The sequence below is a fragment of the Macaca thibetana genome, chromosome 10 (assembly GCF_024542745.1).
Source record: "Macaca thibetana thibetana isolate TM-01 chromosome 10, ASM2454274v1, whole genome shotgun sequence".
Lineage (NCBI taxonomy): Eukaryota > Metazoa > Chordata > Mammalia > Primates > Cercopithecidae > Macaca > Macaca thibetana.
Genome location: NC_065587.1, coordinates 28,915,660 through 28,929,556, shown reverse-complemented (window position 1 = coordinate 28,929,556; position 13,897 = coordinate 28,915,660). Strand labels below are relative to the sequence as shown.

General features: G+C 55.8%; 2 gene segments (V, D, J or C); both read left to right on the top strand.

Moving 5' to 3' along the window:
- LOC126929708 (immunoglobulin lambda-1 light chain-like) overlaps positions 1 to 2,275 on the top strand; it is a 340,164-nt gene extending 337,889 nt beyond the window's left edge. Inside the window, 1 exon segment of the V gene segment in view lies at positions 1,821 to 2,275. Within this exon segment, the coding sequence occupies positions 1,821 to 2,140 (320 nt within the window).
- Positions 2,276 to 3,294: 1,019 nt separating this feature from the next.
- LOC126929741 (immunoglobulin lambda constant 6-like) lies at positions 3,295 to 5,365 on the top strand. The segment is given in 2 exon segments: positions 3,295 to 3,716; positions 4,925 to 5,365. Coding segments are annotated over 2 exon segments (504 nt in total).
- Positions 5,366 to 13,897: the final 8,532 nt, after the last annotated feature.

Sequence of the window (13,897 nt, the reverse complement as noted above, 5' to 3'; positions counted from 1 at the left end):
CAGTCCCCATTCCAAGCCTATCCCACCATGACCTCCAGTGCTGAGGATGTGGGGGGCATCAAGGAACCTCCCCACCATTCCCAATCTCTCAAAGGGGTCCCAGATGCACCATGTCAGTGGTATCACCGAACCGTTCACCTCCTCCTCCTCCCTGGTATTCCTGACACCAGCTGATCCAAGCCACACAACTCCCCCTCAGAAATGCAATTACCTGGGAGACAATTCCACACAGACCTGTCAACCCTTCCCATGACTTGGGTGGATGAACTCCCACGCCCCCAAGGAAATGATATTCGGATCAGTAGAAGGTGACCCCTTCACCCCACCTGTGGCTCACCCACCCATGAGAAAAAGGGGCTGGACCCTGCATCTTGTGAGCAGCTGCAGGGTTGCAGGGGGGTTGGGTCGGGTGTATTAGGAGGGTTTGTGTGCAGGGTTATATCACAGTGTGATGTGTTCGGAAGTGGCACCAAGTTGACCGTCCTCGGTGAGTCCCCTTTTCTATTCTTTTGGGTCTAGGGTGAGATCTGGGGAGACTTTTCTCACCTTTCTGTTCTCTCTAGGGCAGGGGTCTCAATCTCTCTGGGGTCTGCCACCATTGCCTTTTCTCCTGGCTCTAAACTCCTCCGGCCTGTCCCTTCTTAGGCACTTGGTGGGGCATGATGGGAAGATCCCAGTGACCTTTTCCTGCTCCCTGCTGAGGCCTGAACCTGCCGCTCTCACTTACAGGGCATTCTCCCCTCGGCTCTGGGATGTTCTGCTCCCTCACACGGAGGCTCCCGGCCCCAAAGACCAGCAGAGCAGGGGCCCTGGCTAGTGCACCAGGGCCGTGGGACAGGGGAAGGATGCTGGAAACAGTTCAGCTTCCTAGGGTTCTGGGTCCCAACTATGGGGCTGCTTTAAAAACCAAGAAGGGAGACCTGTGACTGGGGATTTGGGGAAATGAAGGGGGGACAAGGATGGAGAAAAAATGTCCTGTGAGGTGGCACCAGGGTGCTGGGTCCCTCCTCCCCCAGGACAGACAGGCTGCCATGGACAGGGTGGTTCTCAGGCTATTCAGGCCAAGGTTAGAGCCTTCCCATCCTACCAAAAAGGAGAGACCCCAAAGCAGGTGCTGAGGGAGGCACTCCTCGTGGGCACAGGTGACAGGGACCAGTCAGGACAGACAGATGTCTTAGCACAGCCAGATTTCCCAATATGATAAGGAGACCCCATATAGCAGACACAGCGCTAGGCTCAGAACAGAAAATATACTTCCCATGAAAGCCCTCCAACTCCTAGACTCCCAGGGAGCCGGCTCCTGGGACTGACACCCCGTCCCCACCGAGGGGCCCCTGTGGGAAAGTGGGGCAGAGACTGCAATGATGGTGCCAGGGGGACAAATGGGAAAGAAACTCACTCATCAAAAGGGAGGAGAACCTAAAGACAGGACACAGATGCCCTCATGAGTAGACCCAGAGGAGGGACCTGGCAGGGGATGTTCAGACAGAGACGTACCCCAAGGAAAGATGAGGGCCCATGGCTGAACCCAACCAGCGTCAGGGAGCACAGGTGAAGTGAGAGCTGGGTGATAAGGAGGGGAGAATCTGAAGAGGAGGCTGGACAAAAGAGGCCTGATTCTCCTCAGTCCTCAGATGCTGAGGAATTTCCCACCAGGAGGTGAGGGTCCCCACCACTGCCAAGTTGACCTCAGTACAGCAAGACCCGGCCTAAGGTCCCTATCCTGGGCCTTAGTCCTTCATCCACCTAAAAACTGACGTCAGGGGCTCCCCAGGTGGACACTAGGACTCTGACACCCCTCCCCTTCATCCACCCCACAGGTCAGCCCAAGGCTTCCCCCTTGGTCACTCTGTTCCCGCCCTCCTCTGAGGAGCTCCAAGCCAACAAGGCCACACTAGTGTGTCTGATCAGTGACTTCTACCCGGGAGTCGTGAAAGTGGCCTGGAAAGCAGATGGCAACTCTGTCAACACGGGAGTGGAGACCACCACACCCTCCAAACAGAGCAACAACAAGTACGCGGCCAGCAGCTACCTGAGCCTGACGTCCGACCAGTGGAAGTCCCACAAGAGCTACAGCTGCCAGGTCACGCACGAAGGGAGCACCGTGGAGAAGACAGTGGCCCCTGCAGAATGTTCATAGGTTCCTACCCCTCACCCCACCCACAGGGGCCTGGAGCTGCAGGATCCCAGGAGAGGGGTCTCTGCATCCCAAGCCATCCAGCCCTTCTCCCTGCACTCAGTAAACCTTCAATAAATATCTTTAGTCATCCAAAAACCTTGGGTTTTGTGTTTTGTTGCTGTTTATATATTTTCTACCCGAAATTGGTCCAACCTGCAAGATGAACAAAATTATTTTAGACTTGTGAGAATGGAGTCTGGATTGTTTCTGAGAGGTAGTTCCACCATCACCTAGAAAGGCCCAGAGAATATTCCAGAACACAGCCTTGAGAAGCAGGTCCCAGGATTGCCCCTTTCCTATACGTGTTGTGCTTGTGTGGACATGTCCACCTCCAGCAGCCTGGGGCGAGCTCTCCTTGGTTCCCCATGGCCTCCAGAAGAACGAGTTCCCTCCACGGATCATCAGGTCTCACTCCCTGGACAGTCTCCCTCTCTCAAGGAGTCCTTCTTTGAGAAGTCCTTCCTTCTCAGCAGCCTTTCCAATCCACGAGTCCTTGGTCTCCCCTACTCCTTAGGGGCCCACCCTGTTCCTGACTCCCAGGACCCTGCCCTCTACCCCCACATCTATCTCCGAAGCAGGCACAGCCTGGACCCTGATCGTCTGGACCCAAGTCACACACCCCACAGGCCAGCTGGGTACCCTTGGTCCCACATGTGTCACCAGTGTCCCTGTTATACTCAAGTGCCCAGGGAAATAAGGGTCAACTCCACGCTCACCCCTAAGTAGTCAGTCCAAAACTGACCACACCTCAAATACCTAATGTCCAGTTACCCATGGATGGTCAGTGGGGCTGGGGAGGTCAAGGTCAATCAAGAGATTCCGGAGTGGTGCCATAGACGTGCCTGTAAACCAATTGGTCTTTTTAAGAGCTGTATGTGGGATCTAAGAACCGGGCTGATTATTGTCCTGGAAGGTAGCACAGGATGAGGGGCCCGGGCAATGAAACAAACACACATACACACATATTCACAAACATAAACACACATGAACATCTCTAGGCACACAGGTATTCACAAACAAACTTGCCTGCGTGCAAATACACACACGCGCACACACCCTCCTGTGCTATTTAGAATCATTGCCACATGGGCATCCCACTGGGGCTGTGCTGGGCATCCAGAGGACTCGGTTCTCCAATGGGGACCAGCTCCACATTCCGTGTGGCATAAACAGGCTTCTGACTTCTTCCATGGTGACAGTCTCCAAAGGAGCTGAGCTGGGACACATGGCTTCCTCCAGGACGAAGAGTAGCAGGGGACCCAGATGTGATGTGCAGACATGCCTCCTCCCTCTCCCCTCTCCCTCTCCCTCTGGGGGTGGAGGGATCCCTAACTTCCAGTCAAGTGTGCATGCATGCATGGAGGGGCCATCCACCTCACCCTCCTATCGGCCAGATCTGCTTCACGACAGGGCCGCTGGACCTGGGCGCCCAAGCAGCTGCAGCGGGGAACGGGTCAGGTGTGTCAGGAGGGGTTTGTGTGTGGGGCTGTGTCACTGTGTGTTATGTTCGGAAGAGGCACCAGGCTGACCGTCATCGGTAAGTTTCTCCGCTTCTCTCCTCTCTGAGATCCCAAGTGAAATGTGGGGAGATTTTTCCCTTTCCTGTCTGTCTAAGGCTAAGGTCTCAGCCTGCCTGGGTGTCTGGAATCTTTGCCCCTCCTCGCCTGGGCTCCTGGGTCAGTGTTGTCACCCATCCTCTCCTGGGGTTCTGGCCTCTCCTGTGGTTCTGTCCTCTGTAGGTCCCAGTTATGGGGCTGCATTAAACAGTGACAAGAGGCCTCTGACTGAGGATGTGGAGAGATGGGGAAGGAAATGGGAGGAGGAAAAGACAGAGGAAGAATATCCCGTGAGAAGGTGGCCCCACAGTGCTGGGTCGCACTCCCTCCCCCAAGACAGGCAGGACACCATGGACAGGGTGGTGGGTCTCAGAAAACAGGCCCTAAACATGGACCCTTACCAATTCCTCCACTGGAGGAAGACCCCAAAGCAGATGGCCAGGACAAGGACTCCTGGTAGGGACAGTGACTGGGACAGATGCCTGCTTGTCAGGGAAACCCACTGGAGAGTCAGATCCCCCATGTAACTTCTCACAACATAAAAACTCTTTCGAACATACGCAGTTCCACATTCAACTCAGGGAGTCAAAAAAAAAAAAAAAAAAGTCCTCAATTGGAAGTCTTTGATCTACTGGAATCCATCCCTCAGGACTGACACCCTCTCTCACCAGGCAGACCAGAGGGGTCTCTGCAGGGAGGTGGGGTGGGGGCTGCAATGATGGCGCCAGGGGGATGTGTGGGGAAGAAACCCACTCCCGTGAGAGAGAAGAGCCAGAACCCAGGACAAACAGCTGCCCTGTATGAAGAGACAAGAACAAGGGGAACTGGTAGGAGGCACTGAGACAGATACCCCCAAGACAGACAGATACCCAGGGTGAGATGTGGTCCTGGACTCCATCCCATCCATTGTGGAGTGAGCACAGGTAGGGTCTGTAGATGATGGAACATATGAAAAACAGACAGATCCAAGAGGGGGTCTGTGACTCCCCAAGAGTGGGGGGCACTGAAGAGCCTCCCATCTGAGAGGGAGTGTCTCCACTCACCGCTGGCCTGACCTCAGTCCAGCAAGTGTTCGGCCTGAGGTCCCTGCCCTGGGCCTTAGTCCCATGCCCACTTCAAGACTGAGGTCAGGGGTTCCCCAGGTGGACACCAGGACTCTGACCCCCCCTCCCCCTCATCCACCCCGCAGGTCACCCCAAGGCTTCCCCCTTGGTCACTCTGTTTCCGCCCTCCTCTGAGGAGCTCCAAGCCAACAAGGCCACACTAGTGTGTCTGATCAGTGACTTCTACCCGGGAGCCGTGGAAGTGGCCTGGAAGGCAGATGGCAGCCCCGTCAACATGGGAGTGGAGACCACCACACCCTCCAAACAGAGCAACAACAAGTACTCGGCCAGCAGCTACCTGAGCCTGACGTCCGACCAGTGGAGGTCCAACAACAGCTACAGCTGCCAGGTCACGCACGAAGGGAGCACCGTGGAGAAGACAGTGGCCCGTGCAGAATGCTCTTAGGCCCCTGACCCTTACCCCAGCCACAGGGGCCTGGAGCTGCAGGATCCCAGGGGAGGGGTCTCTCTCCCCATCCCAAGTCATCCATCCCTTCTCAATAAATATCCTCATTGTCAACCAGAAATCCTGCTCCTTCTCTTTTTTATCTCACGTATAATTTGAGGCTTCCCCTGCGTTCTCAGTGTTGGGTGGGGGGAATCCTGGCACCCAGTGGGAAAGTAGCCCTGAGGGAGAGTCTCATAGCCTCCCAGGGTGTCTCCTGATGAAATAGGCCAGGATAGGAGAAATCTGATCACTGAACACCAGTCCCTCTGCCCTTTCACTCCTCCCCCTTCTCCTCAAAGCACAGCCCCCCTCTCCCTGCCTCCTTCCTGGAAGGAGTTGTCTCTGGCTGGACCTCCAGTTACACACTCTTATCTCTGCCCTAACAGAGATCCTTCACCCACCATCTCTTTTCCCAGCCTGAAAACCCTGCTCCAGGCCTGGAGCCTCTTTGCCCCTGGCCCTTGCCCCTGGCCCTCCTCCCTCTGTGCCCAGCTCAGCTCCCACCCACCCTCGCCCCCTCCCTTTCATCCCTGAGAGCCAGACTGTCCAGGACACTCCAGCACCACTGACTTCTCAAGCTCTTAAATGAGGGATCCACCTCAATTCCGAACCTGACAGCAGGTTCAGACACCTAAGAGGAATTGGAGGAAGCCAGGAAGGAAACTCACACAAAAGGCCTACAGGAGGCTCTGGACGCTTGCAAGAGACAAGCTCTGAACTCCCTAGGAACTAGTGCAAGGAAGGTAATACGCACTTCATCATTTCTGTAAGTTTAAACAAACCCTTGGCTGAAGGGAAGGTGGTGCTCTCAAGGCTGAGGCCAGGGATCTCTTCACAACTAAAAGTGGGAAGATGTTCTCTCCAAGGCCTCAGTAGTAATGGGATTTGAACCTTGAGGCATGCACAGGTAACTGTCTGGCAGCCCTAAGACATGGTGATTCTCTCAAGTGCATGAACAGAAAAGTCACTGGCCATCTTTGGGAACATCATTTTTGGGAACACTTCTCCATGGGATCCCAGGCCTTCACTGGAAAACCAGGTCCGTCTTCAGGACTTTCTCTGCGAGGTTCCCTGAGTCTGGGGCTCCAGCTGCTCTCTCAGAGGAAGGTGTCCGTGGATAGAAGACGACCCAGCTCCACCCAGCCCTCCCTGCATGGTCCCTCCTCTGTAGAGTGGGGGCACCTGCAGGGGTCAGGCCTGGGTCACGATGGGTGAGGCCTGGGAGGGGGGCCCTCGTGGCATCCTGGGGAGTCTCTCCCACGGCTCCTGTTTGACTTTCCTCTGGTTGTTATCACAAATGACCCCTAAATTAGTGCTTAAAACATCACACATTGATTCTCTCCTAGGTCTGGAGGTCAGAAGTCCAAAATGAGTCCTCGATAGCTAAAATCAGGGTCCCAGCAGGGCAGGCTCCTTCTAGGGACTCTGGGGAGAATTTGTTTCCAGGACTTTTCCAGGTTCTAGAGAACAAACTCAGCTCCTGGCTCCTTCCTCCAACTTCAGAGTCAGAGCTCAGCCTCTTCAAATCTGTCTCCTGCTCTTCTCTCCCTCCCTACCTACCTTCCCCTCTCTCTCTCTTCCTTCCTCTCTCTCTCTCCCTCCATCCCCACATGTTTCTCACTCTGACCCTCCTGCCTCCCTCTTTCTTTTATAAAGACCCCAGCTTGGACCCACCTGGATACTCCAGGATCATTTCCCACCTCAGACTCCTTAACGCCATCACATCTGCAAAGTCCCTGTGGTCACACAACATGACACATAGGTCCAGGACTGGGACATGACTGTCCTGGGGGGCCTAATTCAGATGACCACAGCTCCTTTCCCGAGTTCCTCTTCCTTTCTCTGTGCCCTGCCCAGTCCAGACTGAGCGACTCCTGGACGCTGTCCCAGTCCAGCCCCAGCCCTTCCTGTCCCTGGTCTTTTGTGGCCCCTTCTCCTCCTGGGGTTCCAGGAAGACACTGGGAGTTTAGCCACAGCTCCAGGGCACTGTCTTTCAGCAGGCCCCCTGAGGCTAAATGCTCTCCAGGACAAGCCACCCTTAGAGGAAGATCCTGTTGTGATCCTCACCCTAGGATGGTGACACCACAGCCCAGAGAGCCTCAGTGACCTTCCACAGGCCACAGCAGGGATTCAAACCTGGCCTGCCCAACTCCAGACCTCAGCTCTGGACCCCAGGTGCCTTTTTGCCCTCAGGCCACCTGGCCACGCCCACCCACTTCATCCCACTGCCCTGGTTACAGGCCTCCCTGTCTTTCTCCATGTGGAGGAAAGGCTCCCAGGATATTCCAGGGCTCCAGGTTCTGATGAGAGTGTGGGAGGGGACCAAATACCCAGCCTCAGGGCCTGGGTTCACCCCTGCAGATGGCAAATCCCATCCACCCGTGGGAGTTCACCAGTTCCTTCTTAGAAGACACCAGCCTGTAGCTACCTTGGCCCAGGAAAGTCAGAAGCCACCACACATGGCCATGGCACATGTCACCTGATACATGAGATGCAAAGTGTAAATTGGATGGGCCAGGGATGAGTGCCCCCAACTCTGCCTTCCTCCCCACAGGCCCACCCACGAGGCTAAGCAGGGTGGCCCTAGACCCAGCCATCTTCAATCTGCTCATCCACTGGCATCCCCACCACCGTCCCCTCAACATGCACAGGATGCCAGCCACCCAGGCCAGTTCCTGAGGTGAAGCAAGTGACGGGGGTACTTGTTCCTGCCCAGCCCAGAGTTCAGACTGCAGATGAGACCCCCTTGAAGAAAACAAGGGGCAGGGGATACTGGGGATTCCTTGTGGTCAGCAGAGGTGGCCTGGTGGCAGCAGCAACCTCAAATTGGCCCAGGATCTGGACCAAGGGCTGGAGGACAGAGAGAGGACAGGTGTGTTAGAGAGGTGAGTGGGAGCAAAGATATAGGAGTGACCACAGCGCCCCTTCTTCCCACAGGGCCACAGCAGTGCACAAGAGCCCTAATGGAAGAAATCTGGAGGCTCACCTCAAAGACCCCATACTCTGTCACCCATGTCACTTGGCCTGCCACCCTACTTAATACCCAGGAAATCCTTGGAGTCTGTGTCACATAGGTGGGCTTCCTCCCTGGAGAGCTCAGAGCCCACTAGACCCAGGCCCCCATCCCGGGATTCAAGTGACAGAGTTATTGGGCCAACAAGGGATGGAGGGGGAGAGGGGCCTTGGGTTGGAGAAGCCAGATTCCTCATGCCCCTTCTCCTTCCTCTGGATCAAATATCATGGTCAGGGCACTTGGGGGAGGGGCCAGGAGAGAATCCCCTCTTCCTAGAAACCCCATCCCATTCCTGGTTCTGGATCCAGGGTTTTCAGTGTCCCCCGCCTCCAGGAGAGTCAGTCCCTGGCAGGTGGCTCCCCAAGCCCAATCCCCTCCATTCCTGGTCCCAGTGGCTCCCTCAAGATCCAAAACTTCGTGACAACATCTTCAGTCAGGGACTGCTCTTCCAAAGGAGGAGCACATGGAGCTCTGGGTCTGGGGCCCCAGCACCGAGCACAGTAGGTGTTCGAGGGGGCTGTTGAGTGGTGGCATGTGAGACTCTTTGTAGAACCCCAGATTCAGGTTCATGTGCCCGATATGCACCTGAGGTCCAGCACTGAGACGTAAGTGCTTAAGGATAGACAAAGATTTATTTGATTTGGCCAAAGTAAGAAGGCAGGAGAGAAAATCCCTCAACTCCATGTTAGCAAAAGGATGAAGCAGGGAGTTTCTATGTGGCCAAGGAGTGAGGGAGGTGGCATTTCAGGGGAAAAGTCTGTGTTTCTTCAGTCTCAGGTAATACCTTAAGCAACCAGATTTGTGGGCAACAGGGACTGGTCTCTATGTCCTTAAAGACATTCACTCCTACAAAATACTTTTATGACTCTGAAGTTATCTCCTCCTCCTCCTCGACAAAGAAACAGGACATCCGCAGCTTATGATCATGTTGTGTGAACAAGGGATGCTGGGCAAAAAGCAAGCAGTTAACATGTACAAGCAGGCAAGGGCCAAATCAGAATTTTCTTTATTTCAGTCACAAAAATGCTGGGTATTGAAATCTCAACACACCTGGTGTCACTCCCAGAGCACAGGCTAGGACAACACACACCTGTCCCTGGAGAACTCCGGGCCAGTTCCCCCTTCTCCCACTGCTGACCCCCTCTTAGTCCACTTCCGCTTCTCCCTTCCCCGACCGGAGAACCTCCGAGGGTTTCCATTTCCTCCAGGATAGCACGTGCTGCCCTGTAAGGAGTCGCTAAAGTGAAGAGCAAGGAGGCAGGGGGCTTTCGAGCAAGAAGAGACCTGACTTCAGAGACCCTCAGTCCCCAAGAGAGACGCACGCCCGTCAAGGGAGCGGCCATCCCAGGCTGTCAGGATGGGAGCACGTGGTCCTCTTCAACCCACCTCCTGAACCTCCTCTACTCCCCGCACCCATTTCCCTGTGGCCCCCATTTCCCTATCGTCACTGTAATTGAACCCCACTCCAGCCCCCTTCCCCAGTGACTCTTAAAGCTGGGGTTGATACTGGAGCTGGAGTAGTGACCAGCCCCTGGTGACCCTGGCCCCATCCAGGTACCAGGCCACTGGCCACCAATCAACTATGGTTTCCCGAGCATCCATATGTGCCCAGCCTGGGCTTGGGACCCAGACCTAGCCCTGCCTGGCCTGCTGCAGCAGTAACGGTGGGCTCTTCCTGGAGAGAACCTGGTCCAGTCTCTCTGCCCCACCATCTCACTATGAAGGGCCAGGGACCCTCCTGATGATCACCTTAGGGCAAGCACAGATGTGATCCTTCCAGGAAGTAATAAAATGTGGATGCTGCCTTCCCTCTGGCTGCCACCTCCCTCTCTCCTGCCTTTCACAAGTGGTAATCAAGGGCTGCTGGGCTCCACAGTCCCCTCCTTCCTGCCTCAAGCCCAGCGGTCTCACCGCCACCCCATCACAGCCCCATTGGCCTGCAAGCGGCTCAATCCAAGAGTCCCCTCACTGTCCTCCTTCTGCTGACCTCTGGATGGGCTTGGCAACTCACGTCGCTCTTGTCCTCTTGAAGTCCCTCGCCCACCTACCCCCCCCCCAGGTCCTCTCCTCTATGGTCCCCTCACCCTTTGTTCTGCTTCTGCCCCATCAGGGCCACAGGGAGCTAGTACGCTTGGTGACTCTTTCTTTCACCGTGTGACTCATGAACTGCTGGAATGTAAAAGAATTCCTTGCTCCTTCCTCGGCCCCGGCCCTCAGCCCTGTGGTGCCTCAGGCTTGATGGCTGCCCAGGACTGCTGATCACACTCTCCCGGTGCCGCCCTGCCCAGCACAGCTCTGGGGCACCATGGGAACCCGAAGGCAGGGGCTGCACCCCTCACGTCCTCCAATGTTCAGACAGGTGCTGGGCTGGGTATCACTGAGCCCCTCGATGGCCACTGCTCGATGGTGGAACTGCTCCCAGCTCTGCTGAAGATGCTACCTCACCTGCCACCTGGCCCAAGGCCATTTCCAGGGAAACCATGTACTGGTCTATGTCGTGGGATCCCAGACCACCCCAGGAGTCCCATATCCATGCCCCACACATCTTACAGATGAGGAGACAGAGGTTCGGAGACCAGCAGCCTGCCCGGGTCCCACAGCTGCTCGGGCTGCACAGATGGTGAGCACCGGGACTCTGATCCAAGATCAACCCAGAGTCACCCCCTTCCCTAAGGCATGCAGAGGAGGCTGAGCCTGCCCAGGTCCTGCAGATGTTCAGGGAAGCACAGTGGGTACCCAGGCTCCTGACATGAGGCCACCCTTCCCTCCTGAGGCCGTGCCTGGGCAAGGCCAAGAGATGGTGCTGAGCACATGAACTCCCTTGTGGCTCTGTGGGGTGGGGTGACCTGGGATCCTCCGGCTCTGTTGACTCAGTGGGTGGAGGAGGCAGGCAGGAGAGGAGTCATGGGGGTGTCCTCTGAGTCTACAAAGCACAGCAAGGACAGGTGTTTGTGTACCCGTTTCACAGATGAGAGAACTCAGGCTCCGATGGGAGGGGTAATGACCCACCTACGGTCACACAGTAAGTTACTGGCTGACCCACACCCAGCCTCTATTCATGACTCCTCAGCCCTAAGAGCTTTTCATTCATTCATTCATCCATTCATTCATTCATTCATTCATGCATTCATCCATCCATTCATTTGTTCACTGACTCACTCATTCATTCATTTAACAAACTCAGCTGTGGGCCAGAGGCTGGTGCAGGACCACCTGCCCTGGAGAAGCTCACGAGCTTGGGGAACGACATGGAGATACCACTGCCCCACCCTGTCAAGTCTCCAAGGTTGGCACTCTGCCCAGGGAGTGTCTGGGGCAGCAGGAGCATCTCTCCACACTTAGGAAAATATTTAACTGAAAGAATCATCTGAGAGAGCCCCAGCTGTGATCCCTGGGCCACAGTGGGAACATCACAGACCCTCATTGACCCTCACAGTGACCCTGAGACCTAGAGCTGCCATTGCCCACCTCACATGATGGATGTACCAAGGCTGCCCAGGCTCCGCCCAGTCCAGGAATAGCCAAGTTGGGCCTTAGTCCCCGCCTGTCTTCACATGCCACTGTGTCTAGCTCAGACCTGGGCCAGCCCCTCAGGAGTGATGGCCTCATGACACGGAAGGAGGGTGGGTCTGTGCTGAGGAAACTCCTAGGTAAAGGAAAGGGTGTCACAGTGGGGGATGGGGTGAGAGGAATTCATCCTGGCCCTGGCCCTGCTTAGTTGCAGCCCCGGCTGAGGGAAGTGTTCTGAGTCAGATTAGGGAGGGGCCCTGTGGCTTCCTGTACAGCAAAGCCAGAGCCCAGAATAGCCTGGGAGGGGGTGCAGGGGCCCTGCTGGAGGGGAGGGGAGGTGGCTGCTCAGGGCCCTGAGGGAGGAAAGGACTGGGAGCTACTAAGCTGAGTGGGTGACTCTCCCATCTGGCCCAGTCTCCTGTGGGGCCTGCAAAGCCACCAAGAGTGTCCACAGCCAGGCCTGGACAAAGCCACCCTTACCCTTCAACCCCATATTCACTGAGTCCAGAGGCAGAAAGAGGAACATCGACACTCACCTGGGAACAAGCAAACCAGCCCAGATGCCCCATAGTGAGGCCACCACATCCCCAGCAAGCACCCATTCCCCATCACAAAGCTTCAAAATCAAGTTTCCAGCCAAGTAGAACATGCGAATTTTGGGGACACAGAGGAAACGATCACTGTCCACTTGCAATGCCCACCACTAATGACACAGCACAACATTGAGGACACTGCCCCTCCCTCCCGACATGTCATCCTCTTCTCCAGAGTCTCTGTCACACCAGGGCCAGGCTCTGAATCCCTCACCCACCCCGCCTCCAGGACACGAGTCCTTGATGTTGAGCCCACACCCTAGGCTCCATCCTTGACCTCAGGACCAGCTTTTCCGGTCCTGAAGGAGTCACGTGTCATGACTTGACACCAATCCTCTTCCCTGTGCTGAATGAGACGTGAAGGAAAAATGGCCCTAAATCTGCCCGGGGTCCCCCGCGCCATACATGAGATGCTCCAGTTCCCCTGGGGATTCAGAAGCATCTCTAGCTGGCATCAACAGAGGCCGGGAAGGCTAGGTCTTTCCCCAAAACGCTTAGTTATGCAACACCCCAAGAGGCACCCGTACCTCTTGTAATAACCCAAGCATGAGGACTCTCTCTTTCTGGGGTGATCTGGGGAAACCGCTCTCCTACATGGTCATCTTGAGGATTGCAAATGGGCCACGGAAATGTCAACACAGTGACATAAGCAGGGGCAGCAGGGGCAGCAGGGTCAGAATCAGGGTCAGTCTTTGTCACTTGGTTACTTGGGACCACATCAAACCTAACCCTGTTTGGCCAGTCATTTCACAAGGGTGGTCTCCCCAGGAACCATGTGTGCTGGGGGAGGTCTGAGGGAAGGGGATGACCTGCATCCTGCATTTTCCAGGACATTCCCAGTTTGTGCCACTGACTCTGGGAGCTGAAGTAGATTCTGGGGCCAGAGCAGTGTCCAGCCCCTGGTGACCCTAGCCCCATCCAGGTCCCAGACCACTGGCCACCAATCAGCTGCAGCTTCCCAGGCGCCCGTGTGTACCCAGCCTCAGCTCGGGACCCAGGCCTGGCTATGCCTAGCCCATTGCAGCAGTAACGGTGAGCTCTGCCCAGAGACCCAGGCCAGGGCTGCCTCCGAGACCTCCACCCACCTCTGTCAGAGAGCCTGGTGAGGTTATTAATAGCACCCCTTCCGCTCCCAGGTACATCCCAGTTTAAACGACAAATTTTGGTTGCCCAAGCTCAGAGTAACTGTTTGCTAAATGACTGAATGACGTTCTTGATAATGGTTAATAATGAGGGGGACGAAGCCAAGCTCCAGCCACCTAGCATTGTGGTAAGCAGTGCTAGACATTACAACAGGGGCCAGAGGCCAGGAGAGCCTCACTAGGGGCCACATCCAGGCAGTCACCATGATGTTCCTGGTCTCACATGGGCCCTGCCTGGAGCCCCCAGGAACCAGCTCACTCAAGCCCAGCTCACAAGAGAACAAGAGATGGCCCTAATACCATCTCCTACTCAGCAACAGCACAGCATGTCCACAGACCAGCAAGGGAAAGCT